The 19,626-nt window shown below is 35.7% G+C and overlaps 1 protein-coding gene across 1 annotated transcript; it reads right to left on the bottom strand.

Moving 5' to 3' along the window:
• Nucleotides 1-1,093: 1,093 nt before the first annotated feature.
• Nucleotides 1,094-19,390, bottom strand: adck2 (aarF domain containing kinase 2). Its single transcript, XM_087311529.1, has 9 exons — nucleotides 18,746-19,390; nucleotides 15,494-16,106; nucleotides 14,461-14,607; nucleotides 12,449-12,577; nucleotides 12,268-12,363; nucleotides 10,795-11,040; nucleotides 7,073-7,201; nucleotides 4,594-4,647; nucleotides 1,094-1,807 (listed from the first exon to the last, which is right to left on the bottom strand). Exons 1-9 carry the CDS (start codon nucleotides 18,988-18,990, stop codon nucleotides 1,667-1,669), a joined length of 1,800 nt encoding a protein of 599 aa, XP_087167655.1. The 5' UTR covers nucleotides 18,991-19,390; the 3' UTR covers nucleotides 1,094-1,666.
• Nucleotides 19,391-19,626: the final 236 nt, after the last annotated feature.

The following is a 19,626-nucleotide window of genomic DNA, read 5'->3' as shown; positions in this document are numbered from 1 at the left end:
ATATCCATTTATCCATCCATTTATCCATCCATCTATCAATCCATCTATCAATCCATCTATCTATCTATCTATCTATCTATCTATCTATCTATCTATCTATCTATCTATCTATCTATCTATCTATCTATCTATCTATCTATCTGTATATATGATAAAACACATACATAAAAACAAACCTATGATATTATCTTGTTACATTTATATCTAAATATAAATAAACATTTACTCAAATTTTAAGTCAGAATTATTTGCTCCCCTTTGAATTTTGTTTCTTTTTAAAATATTTCTCAAATGATGTTTAACAGAGCAAGGAAATGTTCACAGTATGTCTGATAATATTTTTTCTTCTGGAGAAAGTCTTATTTGTTTTATTTTGGCAAGAGTAAAAGCAGTTCATAATTTTTTAAACACCATTTTAAGCTCAATATTATTAGCCCCTTTAGCTATAAGATATATAATTTTTGACAGAACAAACCATCATTATATAATAACTTGCCTAATTCCCCTAACATGCCTAGTTAACCTAGTTAAGTCACTTTAAGCTGTATAGAAGTGTCAAGAAAAACATTAGTCAAATATTATGTAGTCATCATGGCAAAGATGAAATAAATCAGTTATTAGAGATGAGTTGTTAAAACTATTATGTTTAGAAATGTGTTGGAAAAATCTGCTCTCTGTCAAACAGAAATTGGGGCAAAAAATAAACTGGGCGCTAATAATTCTTATTTCAACTGTACATGCAAATATGCATTTTATATAACATAATAATAAATATAATAATAAATATAGAATATATATAATATAATATACACAGTACACACACACACACCAAAAGAAACTTTTACATTGGATGCCATCAATCGCAGTTCATTTGTACATATATAAATACATACATACACATGCAAAACAACATTTTTTTATTTTAAAAAATAAGTATTTTAATAATGAATGATTTATTTTTTTGTCCCTCAAAGTGCTGGTAGCTGTTGACTTGCTATGTAATGAATCACCCAGAATCGCCATTTCCACCAAAAATCTTACTAAAGAAAAAAATACCCGCATCTTGGATGTCATAGGAGAGCGAATAAATGCATTTTTGGGTGTACTGTCTCTTTAAATCTTTTTATTTAAGCATAAATTAAACATGTTTATGTGCCAATGAAAAAAAAAAATCTGCCAAAGTAATTCTTCCTAATTTAAAGCAAAAACTTAATTAACCTGGAATAATTATATCATGTCATTTTGCATCCAGCAAATGTACAAAGATTTTGAAGGGATAGTTCATCCAAATATGAAAATGTCCTCATTATTAACTAAGATGTTTTCTTTACAAAGGAAGAAACACTGAAGAATGCCAGAAAAAGCAGCCATTGACTTCCATAGTACTTTTGTGCTCCAACTATGAATGTCAATGGCTGCTTTTTTTATTATTAAACATTAATTCAACAGTTATGCTCAACAAAAGAAAGAAATTCATGAGCCAAAAACCACTTGAGTGTTACAGTAAATGAAGATTTTTTAGTTTTTGTGTGAACTATCCCTTTAAGAATAATTAGACTTTGTACTGAAAATAGTGAACTACAGAAATTGCACATGTTAACTTGATTGAATTGCGGCTGTTTTCATTGGCTGCAGAAGTGAGGTAAATGTTGTAAACGCAGGAGCATCAGAGGAGCGAGGTGCAGTTTTTCAGCAGGAGGGGTTTGGCCATCTCCAAGATGTCTAGGTTGGGGTCCAGCGATCTCCCCAAACCCTCCAGAACCATGATGGCGAACACCATAGACGCAAAATTACTCTCCAGCTTCACCTGCAATAAGAGACGTCACAAAAATTCAGCATTAAAGTCCACATCAACCAGAAGCTGGGACCATTCATTTTTCCTATAGAGAAACTGAATATTAAATGGCAAAACAGTGGGCGTGGCTTGTTTTTTTTAATACTGTGAGCTGATTGGATGTAGTAAGGTAGGCGTTTAATTCGGAAAGATCTGGAAAAGTGTCTGTGAGAGTTATTACAACCTAACAGACTCCTCCTGGGGTCCGTTCTTCGTACCTCGCTTAAATGATCTACGATGATTTGGCAGATCCTGGATCTTTTAATCTTGATAGCTGATCTCTGGCTAAGTTGGTTCTTCAAACAAGTTTGCGAATCAGATTAGAATGTCTGGATAAACTGATCTGAGATCGCTGCGTGTGTTGTGAAGGACAGATCTATCGATCCTCGAAATCATGATCAACAATGCCATGATTGGCTGACGGCACAGCAGCGTAATGACATCATCTGATTAATATTTAATTATCCATGTGAGCTAAATTACATCAAATTAGCAGTAAACGGCTTGTTAAATATGACACGCAATAACTTTACACATTTGTTGTGAGCTGCAGGCTTTACACTGTCATGTGTCAAGAGTATTCATCATGTATTTCAATGCATATCAGTGTATTTAGTTCTACATTTAGAAAAGATTTTCTTTATTATAGTAGCCTTTTTTTAATCGGTGTAAAGAATAACTGGTTGTTTACAAAAGCATTTTGATATTGGTAAAGGCGTCTGCAACTTTTGTGAAGCATCAAATCACTGGCATATTAACTATCAAAACATGTTTATGACTGCATAAATGTATTATTGCTTTAAAAAAAAAAGTCACATATTGTGCATTTCTATCATACACAATTTGTACTGAAGCCATCTAAAAAGTTCATATCAATAAGTTTTCTCTTTGCACTTTCATTTCGAGGGTGCAGATTGCATAAGTTTTATTAATATGTATAACTTTATTTATTTTATTAATGACTATAACTTTATATATATAGTTAAAAAATATGTACCATTTTCCCAAGTGTATATAACTACTACTGTAAGAAAATATCAGAATTCAGAACATACTTTCTGTATTATCTTCGCTTGAACTGAGCCGATCTAATCCTGTTTATATGAATTGACCCTGCTCCCGTCCAGGTTTGACCTAGCAGAACTGTTGCTATGACAACAACTCTCGGATCAGCTTTGAAGAACGAAACGATCCTGGATCATGTCAAATCGTCAATATCCAAATCCAGCTAACTGAGTAATCCACGTACGAAGAACGGACCCCTGCTCACCATTTCTGTTTGTTGTCAAAACTGACAACTGGAGGGGGCGTGGTTAAATATGTTAGCCCCGCCTAATACCTCAGACAGACCTGAGATCTGAGATTTGAACTGAAAACAATTGATTTTTAGATTTGAATTAAAGATTACAAGGGCAAACCATTCTTTTTCTTAATGACATGCACAGATGAATTGTTCACCAAGAATCTAGCAATGTAAGCTAACAAAATCAGTATGGTTAGTACTTTAAAATCACGATTTATCTTTTCATTTTATTTTTAGGTCATCAAATCGCTGTAATTTTTAATCAGAAATATCCACAATGTCTTTCCTTCTCTGATTGGTGGTTACTGGCATGAGGCAACCTGTCAATTATCATGAGATCCACCAATAGCAAACCATTACAAAGTCCATTTAAAGCATTCTGTTTTCATTCATTCATTTTCTTGTCAGCTTAGTCCCTTTATTAATCCGGGGTCACCACAGTGGAATGAACCGCCAACTTATCCAGCAAGTTTTTACGCAGCGGATGCCCTTCCAGCCGCAACCCATCTCTGGGAAACATCCACACACACATTCACACACAAACACTAGTACACTACGGACAATTTAGCCTACCAAATTCACCTGTACCGCATGTCTTTGGACTGTGGGGGAACCGGGGCACCCGGAGGAAGCATTCTGTTTGAAAGATCTAATTCTACAAAACTGTTTGCCAAGCTTAAGATTAAATTCAATATTGGGAAATCACCAATAAAATTAAACAACAGTTGTCTCTTTAATTTAATTACTAAACGTTTAAATCCTTTTTTTTCTTTAGGATGCCCAAGCTAATGTGTATCATGACACTAACCTCATTTATGGCTTATTCTATTTACGCGTGTTACACGTCATCTGATCCCGCTGCTCTTTTAAATTAATTCCCAACTTGATGGTAAATCACCTCCCAAAACGACAGCGACTCTTTGTTTACGAGTTTGTGGGCATTCGAGTAGAGCTGTCATGTGATGTGCATTTGACAGGACTGTTTCATACTGATTACAAAAGCAGAGTACATTTATTTTCAAGTGTATTAGGTTAATTTAAAAGAGATTTCAAGCTTTATGCGGATTTATTTCTCATGTCTGTGAGGCAAGTATTCGATGAGATTCCAGTGCATTTGCTGAGCCTAGAGGAATCATAATGAAGCTGCAGAAACTGTCATAAACACACGCCTGGTCCACTCTCCTCCTCCGGAGAATCCTCAGTCTATATCAATCAACGATTGGCTCCTGTATTAGAAGGCGGGGCTTCATTCTGCATATTGATCATTACACTTTTCCCCATTCAAAACTAAATGAGTGACGTGTTTTGTGTATTCCACAGTCTTTTACCACAAGCATCCAATCAATTCAAGAATAAACTAAATCAAGCCGCACCATCTTTTGCACACATTTCAAGGAACCGTTTCATAATTTTACAAACAGCTAATGATGTTCTAGCTTGTGTTAGTTGCCCTCACCTTGTGATGGATCAGCAAACCAAAAACTTGAGAGAGAAGCTCGGCCACCTGGATCTAGAAAACAACAGCGTTCACTCTTTAATGAGAGGTTTTCACAAATATATGAAGATATTTTAAATATTGCTTCTTACATATAAAGCTTTAAATAATCGAGCTCCTGTTTATCTAACCAAACTTCTGTCTCGCTACAATCCAACTCCCTCTTTAAGATCTCAAAACTCAGGGCTTCTGGTAGTACATAGAATAGCAAAGTCGAGTAAAGGAGGTCAAGCCTTCTCATTTATGGCTCCTACACTCTGGAATAGCCTTCCTGATAACGTCCGAGGCTCAGACACACTCTCTCAGTTCAAAACTAGATTAAATAAGGGTGTCACGATCCTCCAAATCCTCGATTCGATTACCTTTTCGATTCTTAAGTCACGATTCGATTCGATTATGAATAATTAATTAATTAATAACGAATTAATTATTTGTAGCCTACCGTTTAAACTACCTGACCTGCATGGTCTTTGTTTTACCCATAACCAAATCATAAAGCAAAGGAATAAAGTTACACACATAATTACCAAAATCTATCTATTGAATTAATCAATCTATTAAAGAAACGTTGGCTAGAATTCTGCATTTTAGGCTTAAATTATAGCGAGACATATGTTATACATAGCAGATGAACCGAGACTGCATCAGATCGCGAAGCAGATCAATGTTGATCATTTCCGCACTGACAGCTCGAAAAAAAGAACAAAACAACTGGCCTAACACAACATATTATAAGATTAAAACATGAAAAAATTATCAAATAGTAACTTCGGTCAATTTTCCAAACGGATAAACCGTGATCAGGCTGGATAAACAGCTCTCGGTAATATTTCATATTTCGCATTTACCGGTAAGAATGACATCTCGCCCTGCTCATCATTCTCTCGTCATATAGCCGTATATATGGCTATTACACGATCATAATACACTGTGATATAGCCTGGGTCGTTAGTTCGTTGAATTGTTTTGCTTTCTCACTACAATTGATCCGCTCAGTAGGGCAGATACAGTCTCATTCAGGCGATCTCGGACTGATTGATTTGGCGCAGAAGCGAGCGCAACTGCTGGATATATGCCAAACAAACCGTGCTAACGGGGCGGTTCCGAAACAAACGTCTATGTGTTGTATTTGCACACAATTGACAGACAGTCGCAGCACACAGCTCTGGCTTGATCTGGCAAGCAACAAGGCAGCACTGTGCACTGACCCGAGTGTCTCGCACGCTGGCCCCAGGCCATCGGGCAGTCCTTACTGTCGAGCCCTGAAAGTTTAAGCCCTGTCGACGGGTCTCCTGCGTCTGCACAGTTTAACAAGCACTTCAAAAAGCCTGCTTTTCCCGCTTGGTAAGCCAAGCTGACGTTACATTGGGGGCGTGGCAGCATCGACGATTCTATTTTTTGATTCGATAATCGACATTGAGCATAAATTTCGATCGATTTTGATTTTGACACCCTTATTAGTAAAGCATACACTCAATGCATTACTTAGTGGGTTTCCACACTGGTTTCTGCATCTTGTTTGTATACACTATAAGCGGCAGCTACGCTAATTATTCTCTTTATTCTTCATTTCCACCTGGGGATACTCATCCTGAGGCCCTCAGACTATGCAGAGTCACTGATTGACCCAAGACCATCGACGAAATGATCCCAAGGTTTCCATAATCCTGGACCAGGCCGTATCCTGAGCAGCTGCTGTGGTGGTCATGCATGAGTGGAGAGCATGAGACTGATTCCTGTGACACCCCAGGGACAGACGAGTCTTCGCTGAGGCCCAGCTTCGAGCCTCCGCCACAGAGACTGCAGCTCTGCACAAGACGTTTGGCCAGCGGAGAAATTAAAATGGTCGTGCCGAACTGAGTGGATTCTCTCAAGATTTATTTTTTAACTTTCGCCAATTTGTGAAGTTTTTTTTCCCTCTCCGCTGTCGCCACTAGCTTGCATGGTTCGGGATCTGTAGAGGTGTGCATCGATGGATTTGCTCTCCAGTGTTTAGACCCTCAGTAGTGACTATTAAACCCCACTGAACTGAGCTGAACTACACTGTTCCAATTTACTATGATCTTTTATTTGAAGCTGCTTTTGACACAATCTACATTGTAAAAGCCCTATACAAATAAAGCTGAATTGAATTTTCAACATTAATAATCAGAAGTATTTCCTGAGCAACAATTCTTCATATTAGACCAATTCCTGAACGATCATGATCTGAAAATGCTGAATATTTAGCTTTGCATCACAGAAATAAATGACATTTTGAAATATATATATATGTTAAAGAGAAATGTTGTTTTAGATTTAAATAATATTTCAGAATTTTTACTGCATTTTTAATCAAACATATAAAGCCTTGTTGAGCATCATTTTATTTATTCCAAGCTTGATAAGAAGTCTGTAGATCTATATTAAATATGGAAGTGATGGAGGTGTGTAACTCTACCTTCCCCAGAGAGAGCGTGTCACTGAGTGCACGATCCACCAGTTCAGCCATTTCCTTCTTGAATCGCATCACATCCTGGCACTCGTTGGCCCGGGCGTGATGGAGGATCAGCTCCGCTACTCGCTCGCCCTAAAACATAAGAATATGACGACCAGTGCTAAAAATGTATCAAATCAACTTAAACAAAGGTATTTTAAGGTAAAGTAGAGTATTGTTCAAATATTAGCTCATGTTAGTAAATTACCTACAACACTAATAAAATGCTATAATACTATATATGATGTGTGTGTGTGTGTGTGTGTGTGTGTGTATATACAGTATATATATATATATATATATATATATATATATATATATATATATATATATATATATAAATATATATATATTTATACATATATATATATATATATATATATATAAATATATATATATTTATACATGTATATATATATATATACATATACATATATATATAGTATTATATATATATATATGAGCAATTCCATGAAAATGTCAACCTTGCCATGAAAAGAAAAATGTTTTCACCAAAATAGCAAAACCGTTTCTACATTTTTTGCGCAGGCAAGTGTTTTACAGTACTTTAAAAATACTTAAAAATGTCGCTGTCAATGTTTTCAAACTATTATATTTGATTTACCAAAGTCAAACAAATGACAATTTCACATCCGTCACATCCATAACGAAAAAGTGTCACATCCATAACAAAGCTTCTCCCTCAAAAATGAAAAATGTCAAAATAAAATAAAATCAATCAGTTTTGTTCTATAAAGAGCCAACTCTTATCCTTTTGTTGAGCATTATTTATTTTGGGTTGTGCAGTTTAATTCACAGAATTTCTAGTAAATATGTTGTATACTGTAAACTCGCAGACTTTTTTGTCACATCCATAACGCTTGTTTATTTTCCTCATTTAAAGTATAAAAATGTTCACAGATTGAATTTTTTTGATCCCATAACTCTGTGGTTAGTTGTTTTGGAAAATATAAACAGATGGTTCAATATAATGTTAACGTATACTTTCTCTGCGAATTTATGTTTTGAATTTTTACTGCAAATGTCACATCCATAACGCTGGAATCAGCCATATATATATATATATGAGTAATATCACACGAGTAGCAGTGCGATATGGCTGCCTTAGTGCCCCCACCAGTGCCGATATACAGCCATATCGCACTGCTACGAGTGTGATATTGCGTTTATACAACAGTTTGACGACATAATTGTGCATATAAAAACAAAATCAAACATGGAGAGTCTCAAAAACCCTTTTGTATGAGGAGCTACTTTCTTCCGCATTGGATTCAAATCATAAGCTGACAGTTAAACAGCTGTTAAAAGCATCTTTTAAAGTTTAGTGTCTGTAGTGTCTGCTTTTAGCTAGCTGTATGTGTGCGAAGTGATACACAAAGAGTAAAGAGGCTGTAGGAGTTCTGATATTGCAGAATATTGCACGGCTTTCAGCCAATCAGATTTGAGAACCAGACAGAACTTTTGTACAATATATATATATACATAAATAAAATATACTGCATAATGCATGCTTAAAAGAAAAAAAGAAATGTATTAATAAAACATTATTAAACACCATAATACTTTTTAAAATGCTAATGACAAAATACTGTCCAAAAGCATGCCTGTATGTACACTTTTAATAATAAAAATAATAACAAGCAATGATAAAAAGCATTTACACCGAAAGCACAAGTAAAAAAAAGTATTGTAAAACTTCAGTATTGTATATCCTCTTATACACACTTAAGAACTTTCTTCACAAAAAGAATGTAAAGTTTTATTACTTAGTATAAGTAGGTCAATTAAAGGGAACCTATTATGCATTACCGAGATGCAAAAGGTATCTGATGTCCCTAAAGCAGAGGTCGCGTTTCCATCATTGACGGATTTTTTTTCAGCAGTGACGGAAAAATCTGAAGGTGATCCGTCATTTTAATCCATCGGATTATGCTGAGGGTGATCTATTGCAGTGGTTCTCAAACTGTGGAACGTGTACCACTAGTGGTACGCAGGGAAATGAAATATGTCATGTACATGCGACACACATTTCAAAAACTTATCAAAAATGATGTATATAATATGCCATATTAGACAAATAGCCTATATTTCTGAGGTAATCTGCCACATTTTTTAACTGTGCAGAGTTTTAGCTGCTTAACTGGGCCTACTACGCTACTGTATTTCAATATTGCTCATTTTGGTGGTACTTGAAGAGACAATTTTTTTCTGAGGTGGTACTTGATGATAAAAGTTTGAGAACCACTGATCTATTGTATTTTGTAGCTAACTGTAATTCACACTCTTGTCCAGCTGATGGCGATTACCCTTGTTTTGTCTCCTCTTTGTCACCGCTGCGTACAGTTGCAAAAATATCACAGCAGCTGAGTGTGAGAGGTTTCTAGATGTGATATAAATAATAAAGGGGAAAAAAGAGGAAGTGATGCAGTGGACGATGAAGAACAAACAGACAAAAATCCTCAGTCGCCAACAGCAGTTACGAGCTAACCCAGTGGTAGCAAGGACGTCAGGTGCTTTGGAGTGCGTTGTGAGCACTACCGAACGCAGAGGGGTGCAGAAGAAGCTTGTGCTGTAGTATGTTTTCCCGGTGAAACGAGTGCTTGCAGGATCAGGAAATCCCACATTCGGAAAATCTGAGAGATCACAGCCTTAGGAGAAATGTTTCCCAACTACAAAATGCTGGCTGAAGTGGTCTTTGGTCACAAGTCGTCGACCTTCCGAGGCAAAGACACAGAATTTAATGACAACTGCCTCTGCATCAGTCTCTCTTGATGCGTTTGATTACGCACAGGCCAGCACCCAGTTCAGGTCGACGCAGAAGGAAGATATGAGTTACGGCAGATAGTACTTTTTGTTAATTTGTCAAATAAATTTACATTTAGTCATTTAGCAGACGCTTTTATCCAAAGCGACTTACAAATGAGGACAAGAAAGCAACTTACACAACTATAAGAGCAACAATGAATAAGTGCTGTAGGCAAGTTTCATGTCTGTAAAGTCTAAGAAGGAAAGTATTAGTACTTTTTATTTTATTTATTTTTTTTGGTACAGTTAGTGTGACATCCAGATCGGCAATTGCAGATTAGGAAGTGAAGTGGAGACTAAATAGTTGAGTTTTTAGTCGTTTCTTGAAGACAGCGAGTGACTCTGCTGTTCTGATGCAGTTAGGGAGTTCATTCCACCAACTGGGCAGATTGAGCGTGAGCGTTCGCAAAAGTGATTTCTTCCCTCTTTGGGATGGAACCACGAGGCGAAGCAAATAAATAAATGGATAATTTAGCATATATGCTCGTCGTGCAAGTTCATTATTAAAATTTGAATTAAAAAAAAACGATTAGAAAGTCTGCAAATTAAATAACGATCAATAATAGGAAATTTTACAACCCTCTCCGTCAAAATGACGAACAATGAGAAAGTCTAACGCGACCTCTGCCATAGAGTGTGTGTGTGAAGCTCAAAATACCATACAAATAAAGTTTTATGACTCCTTAAAACTGACCCTTTTAAGCTTTGATTTTAATTGTGCTACAAATGCCTGTGTGTCAGCATAGTGGCAGATTCAAAAACAAGACTGATGTCTAATGCTAATGAGGGAGAGATGGTCACTAGGGGGCACATACAAAGGCAGGATGTCAATCAAAGTGAATGTTGCAGCCCATGTTTACCTGTCTGAGGACAACAGCGGTAAAGACAGCTCTGAAGTTGCGCTGATCTGCTTCACTGAGCTGCGCTACAATACCAGCGTCCAGCAGCACCAGCTGAAGAGATGGAGGAGTCGCCCTCATGCTGACCACCACAGTGTCCCACAGGTCCGTCAGCGTGGCCCTGTCCTCAGATTCCTCCCCACAGCTGCCCTGAACCAGGATATTCCCCGGGTGAAGATCACCATGGACGAAATTATCCACAAACACCTGCAGAGACGAACACAAGTTAGATCTCGACCTCTAGCACTCTTGGTAGCTGAAAAAAACAAGACTGTAATGAATTTATTTTTCTCAAAATATTACAAATCTTTTGGACAATAAACAGGATTTTGAGTCCAATGGTTTGAGATAAATAAATAAAAATTTGACCAGATTGTTGTTTCCCAGCGAAACACAAGTATTGTTGAGATAAAGCTGTAAAAAATTGTTTTGTTTTTTTAAATCAATCAATTAATAAATTAATAAATTTTCTTGCAAAATCCTGTAGGGAGTGAATAGCAAACAAATCACAGTTTTGTATAAAACAAAATCTTTTTAAAATATTTAGCAAGTGTTGCTTAACAGTGGAACGACATTCTTTATAAGATGTCCTTTTATGTTTTTCTTCTGGAGAAAGTCTTATTTATATAAAAAAAAAAAAGATATATATATATATATATATATATATATATATATATATATATATAAATAATAAATAAATAAATATATATATATATATATATATATATATATATATATATATATATATTTATTTACATATATATATATATATATATATATATATATATATATATATATATATATATATATATATATTTATTTATTTATTTATTTACATATATATATATTTACAAAAAATTTCAAAAATGCTAAGGACAATATTATTAACTTATGTATAACCTAACTTATTTCTTATAAATTAGTTATCACAACTATTATCTCTAAAAGTATTGAAAAAAATTTCTCTGTTAGACAGCACTTGGGAAATATTTGAAAAATAATTGCACAAAAAAAAAGTACAATTACTGGCACCCCTATGAAGTAATATAAGCAAATTATTCATATACCATTGATATTTCAGCTTTTAGTGTGCATTCCTGCGAGCAGCAGCTCATTTGCATTTAAAGAGACTTTGGCTTCCACTAAAAAAAATGAATATTACAACATGATTAAATAAATTAATAATGTAATTTTCAGTTGAAACTTCAGACACAAATTCTGGGTGGCGGAGCTTCAGAACACACCCACTGATTGCATAACCATCACAGACCAATGGCAGCTCAAAGGTGTTTAGGACCAAAATGAACTCCCAATAAAGTTTAACCAAGCTTAAAAGTCAAACTGCTGAAACGAGTTCAAAAAGAGCTTAGTTTTGGCCGGATTTTGTTCGAAATTACTTTTTTTTTTTATAAGTGTACTGGGGCCTTTACTCACCATTTTTAGGAGTAGATCGACACCCATGCGTGCGATTCTCTGCTTGACTCCTGCTGGGATGTTAGAGCTCAGGTACTTGGAGATGGGTTCACTTTCCTAAATGAGCAACAGAAAAAGTAGAAAGGAAAAAGTAAAAATGGTATCTAACAACCTAAATAATCACAAATATAGCCATTCTCACCTCATATGTTTCTACCAGCACAGTTCTAGTGACGAACGGTCTGAGCGGCGTCGGAAACTTCACATATTCCAGATCTTTAAAGTTCTTCTGGAACTTTTCAATGTTCTGGGCCTCAAACCGTAGATCAATCTGCATCAGAAATATTATCAATTTTTAGTTATTTTAGCCTACACATAAATAACTAATAAATAATATTAATAAAAAAATATATAGCCATTTATATTAAATACTATAGTCTTTTAACCATACTATAGTAAAGCACTAGAATTTTTGGTGATTCTAAAGTTGCTATGGCAACACACCAACTATTGTATTTAATCTGTTGTGATGATTTTATAGTTGCTATGGTAACACAACAACTATAGTATTTAATCTGTTGTGATGATTTTATAGTTGCTATGGTAACACAACAACTATAGTATTTAATCTGTTGTGGTGATTCTATAGTTGCTATGGTAAAACGACAACTATAGTATTTAATCTGTTGTGGTGATTTCATAGTTGCTATGGTAACACATTAACTATAGCATTTAATCTGTCGTGGTGATTCTATAGTTGCTATGGTAACACATCAACAATAGTATTTAATCTGTTGTGGTGATTCTATAGTTGCTATGGTAACACAACAACTACAGCATTTAATTTGTTGTGGTGATTCTATAGTTGCTATGGTAACACGTCAACTATAGTATTTAATCTGTTGTGGTGATTCTATAGTTGCTATGGTAACACAACAACTATAGCATTTAATCTGTTGTGGTGATTCTATAGTTGCTATGGTAACACAACAACTATAGTATTTAATGTGTTGTGGTGATTCTATAGTTGCTATGGTAACTCAACAACTATAGTATTTAATCTGTTGTGGTGATTTTATAGTTGCTATGGTAACACAAAAACCATAGTATTTAATCTGTTGTGGTGATTTTATGGTTGCTATGGTAACACAACAACTATAGCATTTAATCTGTTTTAATCTGTTGCAGTGATTCTATAGTTGCTATGGTAACACGACAACGATAGTATTCGATCTGTTGTGGTAATTTCATAGTTGCTATGTTAACACATCAACTATAGTATTAAATCTGTTGTGGTGATACTATAGTTGCTATGGTAACACATCAACTATAGCATTTAATCTGTTGCAGTGATTCTATAGTTGCTATGGTAACTCAACAACTATAGTATTTAATGTGTTGTGGTGATTCTATAGTTGCTATGGTAACTCAACAACTATAGTATTTAATCTGTTGTGGTGATTTTATAGTTGCTATGGTAACACAACAACCATAGTATTTAATCTGTTGTGGTGATTTTATGGTTGCTATGGTAACACAACAACTATAGCATTTAATCTGTTTTAATCTGTTGCAGTGATTCTATAGTTGCTATGGTAACACGACAACGATAGTATTCGATCTGTTGTGGTAATTTCATAGTTGCTATGTTAACACATCAACTATAGTATTTAATCTGTTGTGGTGATACTATAGTTGCTATGGTAACACATCAACTATAGCATTTAATCTGTTGCGGTGATTCTATAGTTGCTATGGTAAAACGACAACGATAGTATTTAATCTGTTGTAGTGATTTCATAGTTGCCATGGTAACACATTAACTATAGCATTTAATCTGTTGTGGTGATTCTATAGTTGCTATGGTAACACATCAACTATAGTATTTAATCTGTTGTGGTGATTCTTTAGTTGCTATGGTAACAAATCAACTATAGTAATATAAGGAATACTGTAGTTTTCTAAACCTATAGATTATATTATACTACAATACACCACAGTTTACTGTAGTAAAAACTAAAGTATACTACAGTATTTATTATCAGTTGACAATAGTAAATACTACTGTGTGTTGGGGCATTTATTAACAAACTGTTTAAATACTATAATATATACAGTACAATACATTTTACTATCGTATGGTTCTAAAACACTATAGTAATAACTACAGTATTTCTATATATTTTAATAGAAATATATAGTTCATAAAGGCACCTGTTTGGTCATGAGCTTCTGGAACTCCTCCACAATCTCCGGCAGGCTGAGCCACTTCACACCCGGCAAACAGTTGAGGAATAAACTTCCAGCTTTCATTAAGATCAGGTCGATCTGCACCTGCTGCCGGATTCCTGGATGAAGAACCTGGATGAAGAGCACACATCTTCTTAGAGAATATAGGAATTTTATATATATAAAACATTTTTTAAGTGTAATTTATTGCATTGATGCCAAGCAAAATTTTGTTTCATTCAGCTTGGCATCACTGCAATAAATTACACTTAAAAATATTTTGATATATATAAAAAAGACATTTTAAATTGAACTAATATTTGCAAAGTATTACGGTTTTTATTAGATTTTTAGTGTAAATTATTCTTGTGATTTCAAGCTAAATTTTCAGCATTATTAATTCAGTCCTTAGTGATAACCGTTTTGCTGGAAATTGCTGCTCAAGAAACATTTATGATTATTATTAAAATACATATAAAAAAAGACATTTTAAATTTAATTAATATTTCACAATATTATGTTTTTTATTGTATTTTTTTAATAAATGCGGCCTAGGTAAGCAGATTTGTCTTTTCAAAACAAGTTAATGCTGTAGGATTTATTTATTTATGCAATATTTTTTTTTCTAATTGCATGCACTTTTTAATTTGCTGGTTTATCCTTTTAATAAGTGTAATAAAACAATAAATAAAAACTTGGAAATAACTTTATTATTGAGAACATTTTCAAAAGAACTTTATTGTTAACAAAATTCTAAAAAGAACTAATTATTAGGAAGATTCTTAAAAGAACTTTATCATTAAGAACATTCTAGAAATAATTAAAATATTAAGAACAATCTAAAAAAAAACTCTTTTGAGTGACAAAAACATTTTTTCCAATGTAAAACACCTGGAAAAGTTTCAAGTTAATTTGTAATACCATCAGTTCTAATAATTATATAACTTTGAGAGTGTGTACTACAAGCAATTCTTGAGAAACTAACTAGATAACTCTTAATATGCAAAAGCGGTTCTACCTTAATTGCAACAGGAATCAGCCGCTCTTCCTCCAAATGTTCACCTTGACCAGATCTCTCTCCGAATTCCTTCATCTTCCCATCCGTCATCTCATCCTCATCTCTATTAATCTCCCAAAAATCACTCAATGCTCCTCCCAGTCCAGGGATCTCCCAGGCTTCCAGAAGATTCTTCTTCTCCAGTTCCTCCAGCAGCTTCTGGAAAGCCGGATCTTGGATGTTTGCCACTTTAGCTTTGGCGCGGTACACCTGAGCCACGCATCCCGAACCTACCGGCTCCTTACTGTCAAACACAAACATCTGCCTCCATCCCTCCCCAAACGCCCGCTTCAGACACAGTTTAGTGTGGGACCAGGAGTGAGCCTTCACCCGCACGTGAAGCCTGGAGAAGCGGTCACAGAAGTCTTGGGAGAAGATATCCCGTCTTGTGCTGGCCCATTGGCCCAGTTTGATAAATGTTGGTCCGGAGGTTTCGGTGACCCAAAGTAGGCAATCCAACCAATGGGACGCCCAACGCTGGGATAGTAAAGTCAATGGGTATAGAAGTAAAAGAGGGCTGAATTTGAGAAGAAGCACCAATGCGCGGAGTCCCAATCGCAGGACGAATACTAGCCTGGAACAAAAGCACACAAATTAGAGATGAGTCGACCCACAGGAAATCTGCGCATGCAGAATTCTGCCGATTTTTAGCCCATCATTGATTCTGTTTATTGTGTAAATGTGTGTACATTCATAAGTATTTATTTTTTAAATTAACTTCAGAAATACTATTGACTATTATGAAAACATTTATATGATTTATTCACAATACAGTTTGTAAAGTAATATTTTCAGTCTTTTAGTAGAGATTATTTAAGAGACTTGCTTGGTTGACCACAGTGGTTCTCAAACTGTAGTACACGTACCACTAGTGGTACTCAGGCTTCCTTCTAGTGGTAACGTAGACTAACCATATTCCGTACACAACGATATTCCGTACAGATTACCTTTTAACGCTAATCTCTGAATAAATACTTATGGGTCGTAGTCAAGCTATATATCTGTGTAATCTTTAATTCTCACTCTTTCAGCCCCAACCACAACAGAGACCTTAACTATATGTTTCCGAGTGAATTCAGTAAGTTTGCTACGTCCACCTAATGCGCTTGAAAATAGACAGTGGGCTTAAAGTGCGAGTGTCGCTTTTGCATTTAACTTATGCATCACACTGTATTACAGTCTTTATGAAGTGAATATTATGTTCTCACAAATTGTTAAATAACTTATCTTTTGTTGAATAAATGCTTTGAAATAGGGATGTTTAAACGTCAGTTGTGGGTGATGACCGCCAGAGAGCCTGAGAGACTGGCTGCAAACACTGTTTGGATCCTCTTTTTGCAGTGATGATGTTTGTATTCATAAAAGGTCAGTCAAGTCAGCGTTAATGTGCATTAATTTAATGTTTTAATATTTAAAATTGTCAAGCTGTAATAAAATAAACATGATAGAAAAAGTAAATGATTTTGAAGCTATTTCATTACAAACTTTCATAAAAGAGTTATAATAATAATAATAATAATTCCTTACATTTATATAGCGCTTTTCTGGACACTCAAAGCTTTACACAATGGGGGGGAATCTCCTCATCCACCACCAGTGTGCAGCATCCACTTGGATGGCCAGACCGCACACCACACACCAGCTGATTGGTGGAGAGGAGACAGAGATGAAGCCAATTGAATATGGGGATGGTTAGGAGGCCATGATGGACAGAGGCCAGTGGGCAGACTTGGCCAGGATGCTGGGGATAAACCCCTACTCTTTTCGAAGGACATCCTGGGATTTTTAATGACCACAGAGAGTCGGGACCTCGGTTTAACGTCTCATCCGAAAGACGGCGCTCACTGAGCAGTATAGCATCCCCGTCACTATACTGGGGCATTAGGACCCACACAGACCGCAGGTTGGGCGCCCCCTTCTGGCCTCACCAACACCACTTCCGGCAGCAACCTAGCTTTCCCATGTGGTCTCCCATCCAGGTACTGACCGGGCGCAGCCCTGCTAAGCTTCAGTGGGCGACCATGTGAGAGTTGCAGAGAGCTAGCTGCCGCCTAAAATATTTAATATATCATTAACTTCAAATTAAACGCAATAACAGTATATTCTGACATAAGATTTTAATAAGACTTCAACAAATGCCCATTTTGCCAGTAAATTAAAGTTATGCACCCTGTGCGGAACACTATTTTAGTCGTGTACAGCAGGGGTTCCCAAACTTTTCAGCCCGCGACCCCAAAAATAACAATGCCAGTGACTCGCGACCCCCAATATCCTCTGAGGTGGTTATAAATACAGAAACCTTGCATGCAATGACTCAGACACACCAATTAAATTTGTGTCAGTGCTTTAAATGTGCTAGAAAGTATAACCTGATGTTATAAAATCAAAATGCATCTAAAGCTATTGCTGCCTTTATTATAATGTAATTACCCCAGGGGTCACAATTCAATAGAACAAGTAACTATAAGCTACTATAGTAACTATATAGTATATAGTAACTATAAACGACTATTTTTATTTTCAGTATAGTTATGGATAAAATATGTTAATTCTTATGGTTTAATAAAAATAAATATTTTTGGAAATCACGAGGCGACCTCCCTTCATTGCCCTGCGACCCCTGGGGGGGTCCCGACCCCCACTTTGAAAACCACTGGTGTACAGATCATCGTTAATACCTATCATCTTCCGTACACATGCGAAGGTGGTACTTTTCCCATCTTTTCTCAAAAACTACTGGTCCAAAAGACATCAATCAAGATTTAGATTGTGCAATAGATATTCCCCCAGAGAATGAACACACAAGCATGCTTATCTGGCTTTCAATGACGGAGGAGTGCGCTGCATAGCGAAAAGTGTACGGAACATGGTTAGTCTATGTTACACGCAGGGATATTTTGAAAAATGTTGGAAATCTATCACCTACAACAGAAGGCAATGGTTACAGGTTTCCAACATTTTTCAAAATATATCAGTTATTGTGTTTAAAAGAAGAAACAAAATCATGAAAGTTTGGAACAACTTGAAGGAGATTAAAAATAACTTTACTCAGCTTCATTCAGCAAATGTAGTAGAGTAAAAAGTACATTATCTACTTTTGAAAAGTAGTGAAGGTTTACTAAAATGAATATACTCTTATGAAACACAGACACTACAAATACGCACACACGTACAGCAGTGATGTAAAAACAATTAGTGTCGACCACTGCTAACCTGTGGATCTGAACTCCGGCCACTGATTTCCTCTCTGTGGGGTTTTGATGATTCTTGAGGGATTCTGGTCCGGCGGCGTAAATGGTCCCACATGCAGTCCAGCAGAACAATCCCACTTTTGGGGTTTGGGATAAAAGACGAGTGGCTTTAACAAAAAACACTCTGCGGGATTGAGTTGGAATCGGTAACCTGCGCGCAAAGCACTTAAAGCTATGCAGCAGGTGCCTTGTGCAAAATACAGACATTTTAAATGAAGCCAAATGTAGACATTATATAATGAATTAACAGCGTTCAGTTCTGTTGCTTTCTTCTGTTAAGGTTTGAAATGATAAAGTATGGATTAATAAACACATTCACGTTTGCTAATATACAATTCTGCAGTGTTTATAGTCAGCATCGAGCATGCTCACAATCTTTAAATGACAATATGAGTCACAGAAATGTTCAGAACACGCAGGTCAACATGTACATATGCATCCATATTCTCATTATCTTGCGTTTTTTCGTCGACAGATGTCCGCGGCTGTGCTATTTAGTGTCATTTTCGCGTTGTTTCTCCACATTTAGGCTTGAATTCGGTTAACGTTAAATTCATTCAAACATTTGTTATGAATGTTACTGCTGCTCTCCGCCGGTTCGCCTGATAAATCGCTCCGTGTGATTGCTAACGTTAGTTCCGCATCTCGGTGGAAAGGGAAAAAGGGGGCAGTAACGTTAATCGATATTGATTTGTTGATTAAAAAACTAGTATTTATTTAGAACAAAGTTAGTTCAATAAAATAAACACACGAAATCATGAAATGTAAGGAATTATTGATTTGATTGAATCTGTATTTCGTTAAAATCTGTAGAAATAGGTTCTTCTTTTGGTGTTGTTGCAT

The sequence above is a fragment of the Danio rerio genome, chromosome 25 (assembly GCF_052040795.2).
Source record: "Danio rerio strain M-AB ecotype USA chromosome 25, GRCz13ab, whole genome shotgun sequence".
NCBI classification, from domain to species: domain Eukaryota; kingdom Metazoa; phylum Chordata; class Actinopteri; order Cypriniformes; family Danionidae; genus Danio; species Danio rerio.
Note: the sequence above shows the minus strand (reverse complement) of the source record. Positions and strands in the feature narration are given on the sequence as shown.